General features: G+C 41.7%; 1 protein-coding gene across 2 annotated transcripts in view; it reads left to right on the top strand.

The window, feature by feature from the left end:
- Positions 1-4089: 4089 nt before the first annotated feature.
- Positions 4090-22132, top strand: part of LOC133120378 (epsin-2-like) — a 27611-nt gene continuing 9568 nt past the window's right edge. For both annotated transcript variants that reach the window (XM_061230301.1, XM_061230299.1), the window contains exons 1-5: positions 4090-4319; positions 8354-9199; positions 15013-15125; positions 17328-17429; positions 20305-20404. In XM_061230301.1, coding sequence (XP_061086285.1) covers positions 8605-9199; positions 15013-15125; positions 17328-17429; positions 20305-20404 — 910 coding nt within the window. In that variant the 5' untranslated portion in view covers positions 4090-4319; positions 8354-8604. The remainder of the gene's footprint in view (positions 4320-8353; positions 9200-15012; positions 15126-17327; positions 17430-20304; positions 20405-22132) is intronic.

Genomic DNA, 22132 nt, shown 5'->3' with positions numbered 1-22132 from the left:
TTACATGTGGTTTCCAGGCTCACTCTTTTGTTGCTCCCATGTCTGTGTGTGTTTGTGTGTGTGCTCCGTGATTCACTCCTTCCTCTGTGGATTAATGTGTGTTTTGTGTTCCAGTGTGCACATCTGTGAGCCATGTGCACTGCTCAGTCCCCGTGTGGAAGCAGAGCCCGTTCAGTAATCGCTACTGGTGTGCCGTCCTCATCCCCATGTATGTTTCCCATGCTCACACACAATTCTGCCATATGCCAACAATCAGTCTGTTTGGAACAGAGATGTGGGTGTGGGTGTTTATTCCATTCATGTATTCGGCGGCATCACTGCAGATTTAAGCAGTAGTACGGTTTACCTCAGGTGAATGCTAATGTGCTGTTAATAAGAAATAATTCAGCACGCTAAGTGATGTAACTTTGTCGGCATGCATGTTCCTGAAACATAAACTGAGTAAGCACTTTATTAGGTATGTATTACGTACTCTTCTGCATACCAATGTTGTAATGCATGCTTATTTGCGTTACTGTCACCTCCCTGTCAGCTTTCACCAGTCTGGCCCTTCTCCTCTGATGTTTTTTGTTTTTTGCACAATTCTTTGCAAACTCTAGGGACAGTTGTACGTGAAAATCCCAGGAGATCAGCAGTTTCTGAGATACTCTGTCACCAACAATCATTCCACAGACAAAGTCACTTAGACCCATGCTGACATTTGGTCTCAAAAACAGCTGAACATCTTGACCACATCTGCACGCTCTTATGCATTTCCTTGTTGTCACACGATTGGCTGATTAAATAATGCCATTAACAAGCTGGTGTACAGGACTATCTAACAAATTGGTCACTGAGTGTATGGCCACAGGTTGATGTGCACAGAAAAAGTATTCTCTCATTTCTACACAGGCCCATCCTCAATGTTGCTATAGCAATGGGGTCTCGCCTTTTATGGCATGACCCCACTCCCCACTACATGTTTTTCATCACGGACATCACTGCTGCTGCATGGCTTCTGGGTTTCCTATGGCTGCCGCCCTCGATCTGCATCAATGAGGGTATAAAACTTCATGAGATCAGGCGAGTGTTAATTGCTTTTCATCACACATTTACAAAAGGTGGAAATTAGTTAGAAGTCACACATTCTGCAGAAAAAAATAAATAAATAAAACTGTTGCATATTGGTAATCTAATAAAGGGGTGTTCAGTCTTACCTGAACACGGCAGATGTGGGTGCAGGTGTCATAGTGCTGGGCTAAAACAAAAACCTGCACCCACATCTGCCGTGTTCAGGTAAGACAGGGTGGGCCACATTGGCCCTTTTTGAATAAGATTGGACACTCCTGATCTCATAAAAATTTAACCAATAGTGATTACTACTGGCAAGAGTGCTCCCCTGTATTACTTTGAGTAATAACTTTGCCCCCTATGGCATACTGTATTTCAGGATGAAGGTGAGATACCAGAAGAGACAAAAGCTGCAGTTTGACACCAAGTTAGGAATGAATTCCCCTTTCTGAGATAAGATTCTATAGATACATGTTGGATATTCACAAGAAGAAAAAGATGCTGGTGTTTGGTGAGCATATAGACAAGACAAGAATATCTATGAACACAACACCTTCCCTGACTTTCACTGGTACAAATCTGGTCCTCATGTTGACAAACACCAATAACAAACACAAAAGGCAATAAAAAACCTAAAATCAAGACTAGATACTGAATGCTGTCTTTTACCAGTGCTAAGGAAGCAATTACATCTGTGGAAGGGTGGGGGGCTTTAAATAAAAAGAACTGTAATTCCTACACACATCACCTGATATAGACGAAAATACCCTCACATTAAAACCGACAGTCTACAGCTTATTTCATTTCAAATCCAATGTCAATCAAAGCCAAAACAACATAAATTGTGCCCACTTATGGACTGCACTATATATCACACCTGCATATGAATAATCAAACTGCACTTATGATACTGCTCAACATATAGTGACATTTCAAAGCCACTAGGTGGAGAAATGTACAAACTCAAATGCTTCAGGGACAAAGGGAGAAAACTGGCATTCCTTGCTTACCATTGAGCTACTGGAGCACATAAACAGCCCTCTCTCCAGGAGGTCCTGTGGCAAGACCTTGCAGAGACTGCTTCCAGTTCTGCTTTTCTGTCTTTTCACGTATTACTGCTCATTGCACCGACCATAGTCAACTGAGCAAGAACCTACTGATCAGCTTTTGTAATCAGGAAATCCTTCTCCATTTACGTTTTCATAAGTAAAAAAACACTATATCTCAAGCTGAAATAACTTATTGGAAATAGACGTTGTTCTCCTTGGACATTGTATGGAGAATGTGCAATGTAGACTAATATCATAAGCATAAACGATATCATGAGAACTTCAAGTATCACAATATAGGCTAAATGGTGGGATTCTCTTTCAGCACTCTTTAAAAAATGTCCCCTAAAAATGATCAAATTCGTCATTGTTCCCAATCAATCTTGTAGTCTTCTGTGCCACAAACAAAATCCTAAATGGAATAAATGGTTCCAGCTATAATGCTACATGGTCATGGAACATACATACAACTTAAATGAAGATACAAGATCTGGTATCTGTCAAATTAAATCACGGCATACATGCATTACCCAGATGCTCTCATCCAGGGAAACTTACACAGATTAACTTTGTATAATTTAATAAAATCACCATTCATTTATAACAATAGCTTCAGAACATTTATAACCACTGGGTATAACACCTGCCCACTGAAGAACAAGTCCAGTCCCCAAACCATTATACTACACATCAATCTGTCAGATGTAAAAATATGAATACCCACATATTAATCTCAATGACTGCTTTAGATTTTCAATATGTTTGCATAAATTGTATGTTTTTGTATGAATTACTGTTTGATGTGTTCCATATTTATGTAATTGACATGATCTGCTGCCATTTCGGATTTCTATGACATGAGAAATTATTAAAGAAACTGTTAACCGAAAATAAACTCCATGGATACCGCAGAAATTGAGTTCACTTTTTCTGTTCATAATACTTCAAATGGAGTACTAAAGTGTTACAAAGAAACAAAATACTTAATCAGCCACATAACGATGCTGTGTTAGTTAGGGCTGTTCCTCTTTCAGCAGATGATTTCATTCATTTTGACAGTGTTATGGCAGCCTAAATAAATTTGTATGAAAATACTGTAAATTAAAAAAAATAATAGTTATTAAGTTTGGAGACTGAGATGGCCATTGCAGAGCACAGATATTATTTTCACTTAACTATCTGTGTGGATTTTGATGTAGGCTATGTTTGTCATTGTCACCAGAACAATCTACCTATGACCAGGTCTCAGCTTCCTAGCAGAGACTGCAGAAATTATACATTTTGCTGGCAAACATGTCAATGGTGTGTATGGCCAAAACGTTAAATTTTAGTCTTGTTTGACCATAGCACTCTCTTCAGTCATAATTCCAATGATGTTTGGCAAACTCAGTAAGGACTGTCCTCATACCACCCTTCCACAGAGTTTGTTGGTATGGAGGTGCCATTTCTGTAACCAATTCTCTGGCAAACAATCTCTGTAATTCTTGTCTCTATAACCCTTAGGTTCTTTACGGCCTCTCTCGCCATCTTCCTCACCGTCCACAGGGACGATATACCCCTGAGTCCACTGCCTGGCAAGTTGGCAACCATTCCATATGTTTAACATTTTTTATTATTGCTTTTAGTGTTAAGTGGTATGCTTAACTATTTCTGTATTTTTGTACCCACCCGACATACGACGGTCAATTAATTACCATCTGTCTCTTCTGAATGGATGGTTCTGTGGCTTTTCCCAGGCTGATGAATTGTTCGAAATGCAAAATATCCATTAAAAAAAAACTGTTTCGCAAACAATGTGATACTTTGGAATATGTAGACAGAAAGAAGTCACTTTAAGTATATTATGAGGGCATGTCTACGTCAGATATTCTGGCAATTTCTGAATATGCAGTATGGAAAGAGGGGTTGCGGTATCCGGTGGTCAGTCAGTCCCCCAGTCACACCCTTCGCCCACTGGCCGCTCCTCTGAGTGGTGCATCTGAGTGTCCGCCATGTTGGTTTATGAGTGTCACGAACAAACTCGTGTGTAACGGTAGACGCGCAAGTTACCTTGCTAACGTTACATCAAAATAGATCACCCCTAGCTGCATGTTTTAAGAAGTAGTTTGACCCTACGTTGTCTATTCTACTGAGTATTCGTAACCAGAAAAATATAGCTGGCTAGTTAGCTAACTTAAACAGCGTTTACCCCGGGAAGGAAAAACAAAAACTCTGGAAATGGTAAGTCATTGTTTTGATTTTTTGGCGTCGACTTTGATTTGTCAACACCGTTAACTTACATCTTCACTACTTTCGCTAGACTATCACTAGGTAATTACAGCTAGCTAGTTAACTCTTTTAAAACTTTTAGCTGCATCGGCCTATTGAGTTTCGGAGTGTATATGAAGACAATATACCCGAGTGTTTGGACAGAAATACGTTTTAAAAACTAAAGCAGACGTATGGCCTGGGTTGTGCAACGTTTTGCTCACTAAGCCAAGAAAGTGTTGCCAAATCTGTGGCTGGCAGGCTATCGTGGTAAGTTAGTTGCTAACTTATCACAACAGCCATGTTTTGATTATCGCCGAAGCACGGGTAAAGTTGGTTTTCTAGTTAGCGAAGTACACTTGGCTCCTGGATAACATTAGCTAACATATCAGTACTAAAATCAGTGTTGATGCCTGCTTGGCAAATCTTGTTTGCTCGCTAGCTCACGTTAGCTAGATGGATAACGGGAACGCCGGGGAGCAAATGAGCGTAGCAGTAACTTACCTCTAACCTAGCTGGCTGATTTGCTTGCTAGCCAACTAGTCACCTAGCTAGCTAATTGTTGATTTAAAAAGTTAACCATATGCTAGTCCAGCTATTATGTATAGCATAAAAAAATACTCAAGAGCCAAATAAGTGAACCAGTTGATATGTGCGATCCATTTATGTGACTTGACGTTAGCTAGCTAGATAACGTCAGCTTGCCTGACCGGCTAGTAAAGCGGTCCACTGAAATTCAAAAGTGCAAAATCTCATAATTTATTCTAAGTTTAAAAGCGTCAGCTAAATAACTCATGTTAGTTGACTTGGGTTATGCTTGCAAACTTGCTATCTGGCTGCCTGTTAACTAGCTAGCTACTGTTCGCTAGCAGTTATTTGCTGACTGAAGCAATAGATCAAGTGTCGATAGATGGGCATTTTCTTGTCAAATCCGTTTATTTATTGTTAGTGGGTATATGATGGTGAACGTGTATTTTCTTTTCTTACATTATATAATTGCTCCAATTACGATAGTATTGAGATTGCTTTCATTATATTGGGCTGATTGCATTTTTTGGAATGCCACTAGCTTATTAAAAATACTCTTGAATCGTTAACGTGAAACTGAAAACAAACGTGCATGCAGATACCTTTCTTGTCAAATTCATTAAGAAGAACATTTGCTGGCCCATTTATTTATTTCAAAGTAAGTTACTTTCTGGAGTTGCAGAACCGATGTTCGTGTAAAGGCAGCTTTTACCTTGACATAATGTTCTGCACTGTATGACATCTTCCATCTGACAATAATCCTGAAAATTGCTGGAGAACCTAGCTAAAGCATTTAAAACGGATACAATAGACGGGTCGTCGCTCGTTGCCTTCAGTAATTGCCCCTCAATGGAGACACCACACCTTTGCACCTTTTCGTGAGCTAGATAATTGCATTTCTCCCGCAATCCAGTGCACAGACACGCTCCGGGACCTGTCAGTGCTTGCCGTCAACTTCAGCCTGAGCAAACCCACATAATCTGCTGAATGCCATCATATTCCATTTATTGTTGGGGTAGTATGTTATGCTAAAACTTGTTACTCCGCTCCCAAGAATATCAGTTAAACTATAACTTGATTCCAACTTTTTTTTGTTGTTGTTGGTTTAATCCATTGTGAAACTATTAAATAATTTGCATAAAATAACCATTTCTGTTCATATACGCGATTGTTCCACAAGGCAAGGGGCTTGGATTTCAAAAGTGGGGACCTTTATAAGATGTTTGTTATAACTGTTACATTTGCCTTTGAAATAAAAGTCATGTCTGTTATCATTTTCACAGGCAAACACCTTTGGAGAAAAAGTATTGTACATTTATACCATTCTCAAAAAGTGCATTCACACTTTTATTTTACAGAAGTAAAAACTTTGACAATATAGGCTACAATAAGATTTATATTGGTGGAAATCCTTTTCGCGTCAAAGAGCATGGGTTTGATCGGAAAGCAGGAAGTGAGCCAGACGAGCATTCTTTGAATTGTATTCAGACAATATGTTGCCCATTCACTGTCTTGATTTCAGCACCGGACACTTGGATCCCTCAACATAGCTGGGCTCTTTGGTCATCAGATATTGCACCATAGATGTGCCAGGTTTATTCTCTGAATTTAGTGTCACTCTACAGCTACCTTCCCACGATGTGCTAATCGTAACCTAAATTCTTCCTTTGTGAAGGCTACTAAGCCATGAGTGTGTTTGCCCTGTTCTTGTCTAATAGATTTGAATAGACGATTAATGCAGCAGATATGTCATTTGAGCCACAGTGTATTATGTTATTTAAGCAAATACATTATCCGGTAATGGGGCTGTGTTGGGTGAGATTCAGGAATTGATTTCTGTGACTTTTTGCTGGAGAGACTTGGCCTCTTAAGGTTCAGTCCAGGTTCTGCCATGATTCTTTATGCTGTTTTTGTTTGATGATCCATTACAGCTGAGAAGTGAACTTGAAGTGATCCATTACAGTTGGGACGCCTTGCAGAATATCTTAGCTCTTGTGTGTAGGGATGCTGTGGTTCATATTATAAGGAAATGTAGTTATTTTCTTGTACATAAAAAAAAAAAGTCCTGAAGTCTTGTTGTTTTAATGTCAGGTTTAATGTAAATTAAATTACATACTATTGTACTACTAGGCCATTACATCATGACAAGAAAATGACAGATTTGGACATTATTTATGAGCCCATTAGCTGTATGAGATTATCAGAAATATAATGCTAGCAAACTAATTAAGATTAGTTATCTAGCTCGCTAGTTTGCCAAATTGATTGTGTTCTGAAACATGAGTTTAAGATTCCTTGTTTGATTTCAGCCATCAGCATATGAAAAGCCATTGGGGCTAAGGTTAAGCTCTTCCTAGCCCTGTTGTTTCATAAGACAAATGAGCATACTTCACCTAACTACATTGCCTTTGCTGATATTAATGAGGCTCAATGGAAATATGTCCAGTCATTTGTCCAGGCTGTGTTTCCTGCCTAGCAGAATGTCAGCTCGCTCATTTGTTTGGTTTATCTTTTACATTGAGAATTTATAAAGTTTCATTTTGTTAGAGTTGTTCTGTTTCAGTATAAAATATTACTACATGGGGACGTGGACTTCCAAGAAGCCCCAGAGGCTTTACACAGGAACAGGGGGCTTGGGTGTTCCTCTGTGGAATTCCCGAAGGCACCCTGTTGTCCTGCCCACACACCAAGCCGGGTGTGTCGCTAGCTACCCTTTGGTATCATAAGGGTATGTTTGCTTTATGTTTGCTTTATTGGCGTCAACCAGTTTTATGTCCGGGCAACAGGTGACCCTAAAGATGTTTCCTGCCATAGGTTAGCTTGAGCTGATGTGGCAAAATTCACAAGCAAATGGAGAGAGAGGTTCCATTTGATGTGGAACGGGTGCTGAAAGGCAGTTAACACCCAGCACAATCTGAAGGGGGATTGTCTTTATATGCTCTCAGAAAGATGTTGTGCTAGAACATTTTGACTTACTCATTGAGACAGTACATTAAAGACCATTCTGCAACAGGGAAATACATTTAGCTAGTCTTAAAACTTGTTTACAAAAATAATAGCTGGTATGTATGTTCCATTTCATTTGGCATTTTCATCTGATGCAATACATTTGTAATAGCAAAGTCAAAAATATTTTTATGAGCATCACAAAAAAATCGATCCGATTTCTGTTATTCGTCTTTTAAAAATTATTCCACAGCTAGCCTGCAACACAAGAACACCCAGCTTGGCTTAAAAGCAGATCAATAACTTTCTGACCTCACCCTTTTAAATTTGAACACATTTTTTAGAGATATTAACCTACATGAAAATCTCCATTAAAAGTTCATTTCTTTCCCTGAGTAGAAGGCCCTTAATCACAATCTGACACTTATTTTTGTCTTTTATAAGTTTCTTATATTATCGATACTGGTAAAAGATTCCTCTTTAACTTGTTTGCGGCATCATCACTGTCTTAACACTTTGGTTTTATGTCCTAGGTAATGGAGGGGCTATCTCTGCTGGATACCCTCTCTGTGTTGAAATGGTTTTGACATGCACTGCTCCACTGGCCCTTGGAGGACAGGTTTTGGCAGGCAAAGCCTGTGAACAAGAACACTGTGATTGCACTAAAGACATTTCATTTAAATTAATTTAACCTTTTTTTATTAAAAAAGAAAACAAAAAACCAAACACTACACACTGTGAACCAGTTTTTACCTTTGAGCGAGTTAGCACGCAAACCGCTAACATGCCGAGTTCGGCGATTCGACGTCAGGTGAAGAACATTGTGAACAACTACTCCGAGGCGGAGAAGAAGGTGAGGGAGGCCACCTCCAACGACTCCTGGGGGCCGTCCAGCTCGCTCATGTCGGAGATTGCGGACCTGACCTACAACGTGGTGGCCTTCTCCGAAATCATGGGCATGATCTGGAGGCGCCTCAACGACCACGGCAAGAACTGGCGGCACGTCTACAAGGCCCTGACACTGCTGGATTACCTGATCAAGACGGGCTCGGAGCGCACGGCCCTGCAGTGCAAGGAGAACATCTTCACCATCCAGACCCTCAAGGACTTCCAGCACATCGACCGTGATGGCAAGGACCAGGGCGTGAACGTGCGGGAGAAGTCCAAGCAGCTGGTGGCCCTGCTGAAGGACGACGAGCGGCTGAAGGGAGAGCGCTCCCAGGCCCTGAAGACCAAGGAGCGCATGGCCCAGGTGGCCACCGGCCTCAGCAGCAGCAACCAGATCAGTTTCGGCCGAGGCTCCAGCCAGCCCAACCTGTCGACCAGCTACTCCGAGGAGTACGGCAAGTCTGGGGGTTCACCGGCGTCCTACCATGGCTGTAAGTACACAGCAAGCAATATAATACGTCATGTATTATTTAGCTGACGCTTATCTAAAGCGACTTGATTCGACTAAGCAGAGAACAATGCCCCCCTGCAGAAATTTGGGGTTAAGGGCCTTGTTCAACATCCCAACAACTGTGCGGATGTTATTGTGGCTACACCAGGGCTTGAACCACCAACCTTCCAGGTCCCAGTCATGTACCATAGCCACTAGGCTACAGGCTGCCCCTCAGTATGACTGCATCCACTGCATAGATAGTTCCATCCACCCACTTCGGTTATCTTACACAAATGATGCCTTCATATCTAAGTTTGAATCGTGTATTCATCGTATATGGGCCTACATAGTCTTGTCATAAAACATTTATGTGTTAGAGAGCTTTATAGCAGCGAGGTAGCTTTTTTCCTCATTGTCATTGCCTTATCCCTGTGGTGCGTTAGCGTTTATGCTATAGCCCTACTCTGGGTTAGGGCCGCTGTTGCGTGTTCATACGATAGTAACTCACTGTGGGCAATGCTTTTGAAATAGGCTTTATTTTTGCAGATGCTGGTTACAGTTTTGCCATAATGGAGATTCACAAATTTTCTGAGCCCACTTAATTAGCCAAACCTTTTGTGACTTACTTCTTAATAAAATATTGCGGCTTGAGTGTGTTCAAATACAGACTTCTTAAAAATAACTGGCAAATTGCACTCTGTAGTGGAGTGTCACTGCAGGAATAACCCTGATTAATTATTGTTTCATTAAAACCAGACATATTCAATTTCTTCATCGTCCTGATGGGTCCCCCACTGAGTCTGTGCAAGAATAGTAATATTAGCACTCTGCAACTGTGGCTCATGAGTTTATAATTGTTTCGTCACATTTTTTCATTTTTCATAGTTGACAACAACTGTCACTTCCAAGTGGGAAAATTCCTAAATGAGCAAATAGTGTAATTATACCACCTTGGCTTTATCCTGCAAGTGGGGAATGCTAGTGTTGTGAAAGTGTGCTGTGAGTAGTGGCTGGGAGGGGGCTGTCTTGGCTGAAGCCTGCTGGGCAGGGCACAGCGGGACGCCCAACTCTCTTGATTAGTGTGCAACACCTTCATCAAGTAGCCTGCAGTCGTAACTGAAGCTACATGGGCTAATCCCTTAATCTTCTGTCCAGGGAACCCCATTTCCGCAGCTGTGCCGCACGGCCAACCGACACCACTGTTCCGTTCTCATAAAATCTGACAAAATCTCTGTGTTTTTCACACCAGTGAAGATTTCTTTGAGTTCCCCCGTCCACCTAAGCCCACCCATATGTCTCTTAAAGCCGCATTCCACTGTTGCTCAGGAATGCCTCCACTCAATGTCAGTGTGCTAGCAGGAGGAGGTGAACTGCATTTCCCTACCCACCTCTCACACATGACAAAAACAAATTCTTCTCTGAGGCATCTGACGTCTTTTAAATTATTTCGCAAGCAAAGGAGACAGAAAACTGCAAACAGAATTACATGGACCCAGTAGCAAAAAAAAAGAACTGTTTTGGTTTTTTTTTTTTTTCAGCTATGCGACAAACTATTGTAAAGCGCGACAGAGCCTGCTCTCATACCCCAGTTGTCATTTTGTGAACTCTGGTTTGGGAGCTTGGGCCAGAGCAAGGGGGGATGTAAATGCAAAGAAAACAATATTGCATACCATACATGCTTTCAGTCATGCAGCCCACGTGGGCCTACTGTACGTTGTGCAATAGCCAGATTTTATCGAGGGCCTTGCATTCCCCTGTGGGGTTGCGGATGACTGGTTTATCAGGTAGTGTCCGAACAGACTCACGCACAATAGCATAAGGTGCACAGTCAAAAGGAGTAGTCTAGAAACTGTGAAACAATGAGACTCGCTCACTTGTTGTAATGCTCCAAAATCTTTAAGCTATTAGGAGAGTTGACGTTTCGGCCATACCAAGCCTTCATCGTTCTGATGAAGGCCTGGTTTATCTCATCCAACTCTGACTGACTCTCTCATTGTTTTACAGTTTCTGGTGTATCAGGTAGGACTCATGCTAGGAGGCTCCCTGTAGACCGGCAGTCTCAATGATAGAATGGGCTCCATGGCAGGATTGTGCTACACAGTGCTGTTCTGACTTTGGCTCAACTCGTAACTTCCCTTTGCGATGATCTCTCCCCATTACTGTGCCTTTAATCGTAAACACTGCACCAAATGTTCCACCATAAACGGCTCCTCGGTAAAACATCCGTGTCATTTCTTCTAATAACATGTTTGTGATTGAGTACTGGTAAAATTGTGAATAAGTGTTATTTGACAGGAGCTGACCGTAGGGGGTTACTATTTTAGTACTATTTCTCAGAAAGAGATGTAATGCGGTTTTAGCGGATGTACAGACGGTTGAATCATTTCCAAAGGAAGAATGAATGAATGAGAAGGAAAAGGCTCTGCGTTTATTCCGCTCGGTGTTTGTAAATCCATCTGGACGAGGCGTAATGTGCGAGCAGAGCGTTAACGAGGGCATTTTTTAAATTCCTGTGTGAGTTTCCCATCATTGTTCATACAGGAAAATGCACACTTGGCCTTTACCCTGAGCTGTACTCTTACCTCCCAGTCTGACAGACTGCTGAAAACAGACACAACAGCTGATGGAAGAACTGAGCTTGCACTTTTCTGATGACTGGGCAGTTTCAAATTCTGAAGTCGCTCATACCAAAAAAAAAAAACTCACCACACGGTCTGTCAAAGATTTTTTTCTTAACTTGTGAAAACAATAGAAAGACATTACATTTATCCATGAAATGAAAACTGCAGTATAATAGGATTGAAGATAAATGTTGAATAGTGTTGGTTGATCTCTTATAGTGATTTAATAAAAGAGAATTGTCTGTGCAGTCCGTTTCAGCCTGTAATTGGTATGCATTATGTATGCAGACAGAGGCTCCTTGAGCTCGGCAGGAGAATGTGAATGGCAGGACAGGCCAGGGTGCTTGTGGGCAGGCACCGCAGCCTGCAGGAGCTGATTATGAGCTTGTGCGGGTTAAACCCATGGAGAGCCACTTCCTCTGGGACTTATTGGATTATAAGGGCAGCCGTGTGCTGGCAGGCCCTGAAATGAATGGTAACTGCTGGAGCGTAACCAACCGCTAACAGGCTGACTGCAGAGGCAGCGAGGAGGAGACAAGTGAGCGGCTGCACATTTTATCTTCCACCTTTGGAGGATAGGGACAGATGGTGGAAAAACCAAACCTGGCTAGCCAATTAACATCAAGTTAATTTTCCACCTGAGATCCTTCTCCGTTTCTAAATAGTCATGATTAAAACTTGGACTTCAATTTAAAAACAATGGTTATGGTCAGGAAGCAGATTGACTGTATCCAAAACTATCTGAACCAACCTTATTCGCTGCAGCGTTATACAGTGAGAACCATAATTCATTGGACAGTGACACATTTTTTGTAATACTGGTTCTGTATTTTGGCTTTGGGTTTTGAAAGAATACAATGACAATGATATTAGAGTGAAGACTGTCAGCTTTAATTTCATTTTTAAAGCTGTGTGCAGTTTTATTTTTAATCCATATCAGATTATCTGTTGACAGCACCTTTTGTACATGGTTTTATGGTACTACAAGTATTTGTTGAATTGGCTTCACAGATGTGTTTTGTTAGGCAGGTGTATTCGTTCGTGTTGTTAGTGAAAGCAGAAGAGATCTGTTGATGTCTAGTCTTGATTCTAGACTTTGCAATTGCTTTTGGATATTGTTGTTGGGGTGTGATAACATGAAGAAAACAGCAGTTGCGATGCAAATTAAGCTGGCCATCATAAGGCTCAGAGATGAAAATCAATCAGAAACATAAAAAACAGTGGGCATGGCTTAGTCAACAGGTCATTATTAACAAGAAAGGAACAACTGGTGAACTCAATTGAAAACTCAAGTGAAAAGACCCCGTAGACTGAGGAAGATCACTGTAGTGGATGACTGGAGAATACCCCCTGACAACGGCCCAACAGATCAAAAACACTCTTCTGGATGTAGGTGTTGATGTGTCAAAGTCTACCTTACATTAGAAGACTACACCAGCAGGACTACAGAGGGTACACTACAAGATGCAAACCGCTGATAATGGGAAATTACTGTTTGCTAAAAAGTACCTAAAAGAGCCCCAAGACCTCTGGTACAAGTCTTGTGGACAGACGAGACAAAGATGAACATGAGTACCAGAGTGATGGAAAGACAAAAGTGTTTTGGGAAAAAAACAAAGGAAATGCCCATGATCCAAAGCATGCGACCTCATCTGTGAAACATGATGGAAGGGGGTGTTATGGCTTGGGCCTCAAAAAGAATGACTTTATTCTACTAGCCAATATTTTTGATACCATGTACAAAAGGTTGCATAATTTCTAAATAGTTCATCCGATATGGATGAAAATACAATCAAATTAAAGCTACACCTTCATTGTCATTGTATCCAGTGCTCAAAGTACTAGAGTACAGAACCAGTATAGCAAAAAATGTGTCACTGTCCTATTAATTATGGTGCTCACATGTATGTGAATGACTTGCCATATGATCAAATACAGATTTCATGCCAAAAGTATACACTATACATTTTATTTGACTGGTGTGAATTGTCAGTGGAATTATTAGTGTATTAGGCTATGTACAGAAAAAACCTACCAGTCTATCTGAACCTCTTGGCCCTCCAGTCGGTTTGGGAACCACTGTACCACGCAATGGACGGAAATGGTTTGCTAATGGCATAGGTAATCTTAATGATGAATTATGCATTTCTAAATCTGTTGCGTGCTGAATTGAATAACCATTGAATAAAAGAGCTACATTTACTTTTTTTTTTTTTCTACTAGGCTTTGCTGAAGAAAAAAAACACTTGGGGATTTTAGGTCTGCTGAGCTTAAAGAGCTCCTCAGTCCTGGACCTTGTAAAGGTCAACCAAAGATTAAAAAAGGGACCTTGACCATAAAAATCACTCTGGCCTCAATGTAACTGCCACAGGCATGCACTTCATTCAACTTCTAATGAATAGGGCTTTCATAAAATAACAGGAGAGCCGAGCTCTCTTTTGGCAGGCTGACAGACCAGTGATACTGTATTTGACATGAGTAATTGGATGTTCAGTCCTAATCTCTATCCTGCAGGGGATGCGAGGACTCAAAACCCATAGAATACACATACTGAAGAATTGGGAATGTCCATTTTTTGATTTATATGGTGGGGAATAGCCGCTGAATATCATGAAAAATATAGTCCCTCAAACTCGTATCTCTACTATCCTCCCACATGTCTGGGACAAATGAGTAAATGGAAATGAAAAAAGAAAAGAAAAAAAAAGTATTTTTGTAGTATAGCCCGTTTAGAGGACCTAGCCTGTATACATTCGTGACTTCCTACATTCCAAAACAATGGTCATTTTACCACCCTGTAATGAAACCTTTGCAGATTAGAATATGATTAATATCAAGCGTGATATTGTACTCTGTAATGCACTTAAGAGCCGCTGTGTACTATGTCTAGATACTGAAAGCTTTCTAATACCTGCACTAACCACGCGGCTACTCAGAAACGGCTAAGAAGCCAACTGTCCAATTACTTTTGGTCCGCTAAAAGGGGCGGAGACTATGTATGAACTGGTATGTGATTCCTACTCTATACAGATCACCCAACATAGATGTAAATACCCTCAAATTAAAGGTGACAGTCTGCACTTTAACCTCAAATGAATGGTTTCATATCAAATCCAATGTGTTCAGTACAGAACCAAAAGAGTAGAAATTGTATGTATTGGTATGTATTGTGATATTGTGTGTCTTTCAGCCACTTCTCCGCACGCGTCCTCAGAGCTGGAGCAGGCCCGGCCCCAGACCAGCGGGGAGGAGGAGCTGCAGCTGCAGCTGGCCCTGGCCATGAGCAGAGAGGCCGCTGAACAGGTACTACACCAGCTTCTACACCAACTTCTACTCCAACTTCTACTCCGACTTCTACTCCGACTTCTACACCGACTTCTACACCAACCTCCACACCAACCTCCACACCAACTTCCACACCAACCTCTACTCCAACCTCTACTCCAACCTCTACTCCAACCTCTACTCCAACCTCTACACCAACTTCTACTCCAACCTCTACTCCAACCTCTCCTTCAACTTCTACACCAATCGTCTCATCAGTGCTTTGCCCCTTTTAGGGCCAGCCAGGATGTTTTGGTCTCGTCTTTATGTATGCAGATAATACATCCCACCTGCTGGGTAAAATGTGCTTTACCCTTGGTTTTATGGCTTATTATTGTCAAAATGGTTTACAGTGGCCATTGCATGTAATACATTTCAGCGGTGTGTGCAGTCAAGATAACTAAGCTGTTGTCTCTGAGTTTTTCTTGAGTTGAGGAAGAGTTCGTTTTTTGTTGATAATTCACAGTGAATTGTCAGCCACATGCAACTGGGCTTCAAATCAGATGAAGAAACTAGAACTCATGCTGCGATGTACTGTGCAATATATGAAGTGTAATGCAGGCTATACAATATATATGCATCATTTCAAATGCAGACTGTGCAATGAGAAAATAATGTGAACATTTTTTGCTTAGTATTGTTAAATTATTCTGGGCATTCTGCTCTAAAACATGTTGATGAATAGCGACAGTCATGGAACTGGTAAGTCATCTTAAGAGCTCTCTTCAACCACAGTGGTTTGCTGGAAATGTAACACTTATATGGTGTTGATGACTACCACATAGAAGTGGTAGTGTGCATTGAGGGATAGTTTAACAGGCAGTGGGTGGTGTTTTGTGGAGGTGGAGGCACAGAGCATTAGGCCTTGTGAACACTCTTACTCAGCAGTATTTCCACAGACACCCAGTTTTGTTTGCCCATCTATGTTTTAATTTCCTGGCAAGAAAACAGTCTTTCAGGAAAAGCCCACATATGTTTAGCTTTGCCGTGTTGCTGTTTGTAAGTAAGCTATGCATTTGTGTAATTCTTCCATACATGTCTGTCTTTATTGAGGCAGTTTACTCCTTGAGGATTTAATTCACTGTTATTTATCTCTTAGCATTCATAATTATCTGCCTTTGACTGTCCTAGTCTACAGTACATCTGTATCCTGAAGACACAAAGTGTTGCTTTCCAGTTGTGAGAGTCACATTTATCACAATGACGCAGCGCTCAGATAAAAATAGGAGAATCTCAATCAGTTTTGCTTACCAGCAAGATGATGGTGTACTGCTGCTAAACAGCTGAAAACGTTATTTTGAATGAATTATTTTTGCTATAAATGAGAATGTTGCCTGAGAGTTTTCTGGCTTTTCCAAATGAAGCTGAGATTGTTTTGGCGGTTGTGGTGCATCTTGTGATGATCTGTGAACCATGAAATGTGAGGGTGAGCCAACGACAGAAGGTGAATAATATTTTTATATTGCTGAAGGGAGAGATGAATCTCAGAGATCTGAAAGAGCCTTGCATCATCAGGCAGTAGCCCTCATTTTTATCCACACAAGTGCTCATCTCAAGCTGCAGAGCCAAGCACAGGGTATAAGAGGTGAATTGTTCCAGACTCGTTCGTTCATATAATACATTTTCCAATAAAACCAGCTCATTAACCATGGTTCTGCAGAACATGCATCTTATAAAATGTCATTATTACTTGTCCTTGAAACTGGTCTAATGGTGGTTTGGAATGACAATGGTACTGTAATTACCTGTTCTGTAAAGAATCAATCAAAGAACTAGGCTAGATCAATTCCAGCCAAGAAAATGCCAATCATTCTTTTAAGAGTAAACGGAAGAGACGCATGAAATTAAAACAAAAAACTGCGCACTCACATTGAACTCTGGGTTTTTCCCGTGGAGCTACTTCCTTCAGTCTCAAAACGTAATGACGGGGGGAATTAAACACACTGACATGCACAGAGTTAATCTCTGCTTTCAATGTTGATGCCACAGGCTGTGATGCTTATTATTCCGTATCTGAAGATTTGAGGCCTGAAGTACCCCAAAGAATGAGTACACTGAGAGCATTGTTCCAAGACAGTGGTGCGGCTTGCCCAGTCCGTCAGGTGAAGGTGCCTAGTCCCACTTTGCACAAAGTAACAGATTGTGTGTTTGTGTGTGTGTCTGTGTTTTTGCTGAAATCAGGAGGACAGGATGCGGCGGGGGGATGACCTCCGGCTCCAGATGGCTCTTGAGGAGAGCAAGAAAGGGCCTGCCCCAGCAACAGTAGCCAAGAAGAAAAAAGAGGTGTGAACTTCTGGTCTTAATGCACTCAACTACTGTTGAACTACAAAATGATCTATTTTAAGAGGGGGTTACAGCCTGGTACCATTACTATATCCACTAAAACATTACAATAGCCATGGATAAAGTAGAGTTATTATTCCTCCTTTAAAGGTCCCATATTGTGCAATATTTCCCTTGCTATGTGGGTTATAATGGAGTCGAAGGTGCTATAAAAACACAAAGTCTCAAAGCTCACAGTCCCCAAATAAATCCACACAATCGGTATTAAGAAAAACGGATCAACGCTGTTCAGTTCGTTGGAGCTAGCTAGCCAGCCAGTCAGAGCAGAGGTTCCTTGAAAGCAATGAGCCTTAAAGACACAGTTACTAAAACTGCCTGTTCTTGGTAAAGCTCATGGGAGGTGCTGGAGAATGGACATGTAAAACTGGATAGAGATAGTTTTTGGTACTTGAAACCACACATACGTCTTTTGTTTAAGTCTTTTGTTATTCACATTTCATTTGCAATTTTTTCTATAGTCATATACAGTGGTGTGAAAAAGTGTTTGCCCCCTTCCTGATTTCTTATTTTTTTGCATGTTTGTCACACTTAAATGTTTCAGATCATCAAACAAATTTAAATATTAGTCAAAGACAACACAAGGAAACACAAAATGCAGTTTTTAAATGAAGGTTTTTATTATTAAGGGAGGAAAAAAAAATCCAAACCTACTTGGCCCTGTGTGAAAAAGTGATTGCCCCCTAAACCTAATAACTGGTTGGGCCACCCACAATCAAGCGTTTGCGATAACTTGTAATGAGTCTCTTACAGCGCTGTGGAGGAATTTTGGCCCACTCATCTTTGCAGAATTGTTGTAATTCTGCCACATTGGAGGGTTTTCGAGCATGAACCGCCTTTTTAAGGTCATGCCACAGCATCTCAATAGGATTCAGGTCAGGACTTTGACCACTCCAAAGTCTTCATTTTGTTTTTCTTCAGCCATTCAGAGGTGGACTTGCTGGTGTGTTTTGGATCATTGTCCTGCTGCAGAACCCAAGTTCGTTTCAGCTTGAGGTCACGAACAGATGGCCGGACATTCTCTGTCAGGATTTTTTGGTAGACAGCAGAATTCATGGTTCCATTTATCACAGCAAGTCTTCCAGGTCCTGAAGCAGCAAAACAGCCCCAGACCATCACACTACCACCACCATATTTTACTGTTGGTATGATGTTCTTTTTCTGAAATGCGGTGTTACTTTTACGCCAGATGTAATGGGACACACACCTTCCAAAAAGTTCAACTTTCAGACCACAGAGTATTTTCCCAAAGTCTTGGGGAACATCAAGATGTTTTCTGGCAAAATTGAGACGAGCCTTAATGTTCTTTTTGCTCAGCAGTGGTTTTGGTCTTGGAACTCTGCCATGCAGGCCATTTTTGCCCAGTCTCTTTCTTATGGTGGAGTCATAAACACTGACCTTAACTGAGGCAAGTGAGGCCTGAAGTTCTTTGGATGTTGGATTGTGGGGTCTTTTGTGACCTCTTGGCTAAGTCGTCGCTGCGCTCTTGGGGTAATTTTGGTCGGCCGGCCACTCCTGGGAAGGTTCACCACTGTTCCATGTTTTCGCCATTTGTGGATAATGGCTCTCACTGTGGTTCGCTGGAGTCCCAAAGCTTTAGAAATGGCTTTATAACCTTTTCCAGACTGATAGAGCTCAATTACTTTCTTTCTCATTTGTTCCTGAATTTCTTTAGATCTCGGCATGATGTCTAGCTTTTGAGGATCATTTGGTCTACTTCACTTTGTCAGGCAGGTCCTATTTAAGTGATTTCTTGATTGAGAACAGGTGTGGCAGTAATCAGGCCTGGGTGTGGCTAGAGAAATTGAACTCAGGTTTGATAAACCACAGTTAAGTTATGTTTTAACAGGGGGGGGGCAATCACTTTTTCACACAGGGCCATGTAGGTTTGAATTTATTTTCTCCCTTAATAATAAAAACCTTCATTTAAAAACTGCATTTTGGGTTTACTTGTGTTGTCTTTGACTAATATTTAAATTTGTTTGATGATCTGAAACATTTAAGTGTGACAAACATGCAAAAAAAATAAGAAATCAGGGCAAACACTTTTTCACACCACTGTATGTTATTGTTCATTGGCTATTCAGTTCACCTTTGGAGTGGACCCACATTGTGAACACATTATTGGTTTGGTCAGAAATGTGTGAACTTGTGTCCAATTATTTCAAATTCACCCTGGTGACAGAGATGAAAATGGAGTGTCCTCTTCCATGGAGAGAAACTTGATCTGAATCTTGTCATTGTTGGCTGAACCTTGAGAAATGATTTAGGGAGAAAGTAGCATAAACTGTCATGTTTCCTGAAATTCCCAGCTGCCAGTGCTCTGTGAAGTGCAGGGGACTGTTACTTTCCCATGCAGTCCCACACCGCCTGCTTGCTCACTGAGGCTTTCCTGCTCACAGAAATGTCTTGTGGGACTTAAGTAGACTATTTCAGTCCATGTCATTTCTTAGCTGTGTTGGCTTTGGCGGAATGACTGGCAATTCCCAGAGGTGCCTGTGGTTTGATTGTTCTGTGACTTCTGACTTTTAACGTCACAAAGAAAGGGTATGGTACAGCTTGTATTCCACTCAGTCCTTTTCTTTTTTTTGTTAGGATTTGTCATTTGTTCTCTTGGGAAGATCACTGAAGCATTTTGTACTTGTATTTTGTTTCCAATCTGAGTTAACATCTCAAAATCCCACTGCAGTTTTGTATATTAACAAAGCCTGGCAATACATCTCTGGGTTCTTGTGGATGTGCAAGCCACACTGTTTCTGGTGCACAGTATTCTCTCCTGGTCCTCATATGTACTCTTAAGTGCTTTTGTCCCTTCCAGCCGGCGCTGATGGATCTGATGGACACAGTGCCCGAAGGCCCAGTGGATCAGGCTTCAGACCCCTGGGGCGCTGCAGCTCCAGACCCCTGGCAGTTACCTGGTAAGACCCTCAGCAGCCCTGTCAGCACCACTGTGATGATAATGCGGCCCTGCGTGGTGTGAATGTAGCAGGCCCCAACAGCTGAGCCTGCTTCCCAGCCTCATCATCTTCAGCTGCACCCGCTCCGCTGGCAGGCGTACGTGGGCTCTGCTTATCCGATGCCTTTCGCGTCAGTCTAAGAATAGCCGGCTGCTCAGTGTTTGGTTACCCCTCTCGATTTATCCCCTCCACACTCCACTCATAACAGGACGCATGTATATCCAAAACATAGCCGCTGAAAATAATCCTGTCTGGATCCGGTGTTTTGGTGTCAAATGTCTTATTTCCCCCCCCCTATATATTTCTGTCTCTGCCGTACAGTGACATAGCCGTGACTCCATTTTGTGATTCAGCCCCTTCATTTTTAGAATAGCTCACAGTTGCTCCCTTTATTCTTTAATGTGGAAAGCTAAAAACTGGTCCATTGGCCACACCCCTGCACTTAGATTTGCTTGGCAGTTAAAAGGTTAGTGTTCCCTCTCAATCAATAACTGACCAAGATTCAAGTTTATGAAGGAAACTGATTCTCATCATGTAGACATCTGACTTCATATACAGTGCATCCGGAAAGTATTCACAGCGCTTCACTTTTCCCACATTTTGTTATGTTACAGCCTTATTCCAAAATGGAATAAATTCATTTTTTTCCACAAAATTCTACACACAACACCCCATAATGACAACATGAAAGAAGTTTTTTTTTTAAAATTAATTAAATTTAATTTGAATGATAATGTAATTTTATTAAAAAATAAAAAACTAAGAAATCACATGTACATAAGTATTCACAGCCTTTGCTCAATACTTGTGCAATTACAGCCTCAAGTCTTTTTGAATAAGCTTGGCACACCTATCTTTGGGTAGTTTCGCCCATTCCTCTTTGCAGCACCTCTCAAGCTCCATCAGGTTGGATGGGGAGCCTCGGTGCACAGCCATTTTCAGATCTCTCCAGAGATGTTCAATCGGATTCAAGTCTGGGCTCTGGCTGGGCCACTCAAGGACATTCACAGAGTTGTCCTGAAGCCACTCCTTTGATATCTTGGCTGTGTGCTTAGGGTCGTTGTCCTGCTGAAAGATGAACCGTCGCCCCAGTCTGAGGTCAAGAGCGCTCTGGAGCAGGTTTTCATCCAGGATGTTTCTGTACATTGCTGCATTCATCTTTCCCTCAATCCTGACTATTCTCCCAGTTCCTGCCACTGAAAAACATCCCCACAGCATGATGCTGCCACCACCATGCTTCACTGTAGGGATGGTACTGGCCAGGTGATGAGCGGTGCCTGGTTTCCTCCAAACATGACGCCTGGCATTCACGCCAAAGAGTTCAATCTTTGTCTCATCAGACCAGAGAATTTTGTTTCTCATGGTCTGAGAGTCCTTCAGGTGCCTTTTGGCAAACTCCAGGTGGGTTGCCATGTGCCTTTTACTAAGGAGTGGCTTCCGTCTGGCCACTCTACCATACAGGCCTGATTGGTGGATTACTGCAGAGATGGTTGTCCTTCTGGAAGGTTCTCCACTCTCCACAGAGGAACGCTGGAGCTCTGACAGAGTGACCATCGGGTTCTTGGTCACCCCTCTGACAAAGGCCCTTCTCCCCCGATTGCTCAGTTTAGACGGGCGGCCAGCTCTAGGAAGAGTCCTGGTGGTTCCGAACTTCTTCCATTTACAGATGATGGAGGCCACTGTGCTCAT

Source organism: Conger conger, chromosome 2 (genome assembly GCF_963514075.1).
Source record: "Conger conger chromosome 2, fConCon1.1, whole genome shotgun sequence".
NCBI lineage: Eukaryota > Metazoa > Chordata > Actinopteri > Anguilliformes > Congridae > Conger > Conger conger.
The sequence above is the reverse complement of the archived record's forward strand: the minus strand, read 5'-3'. Positions and strand labels throughout refer to the sequence as shown.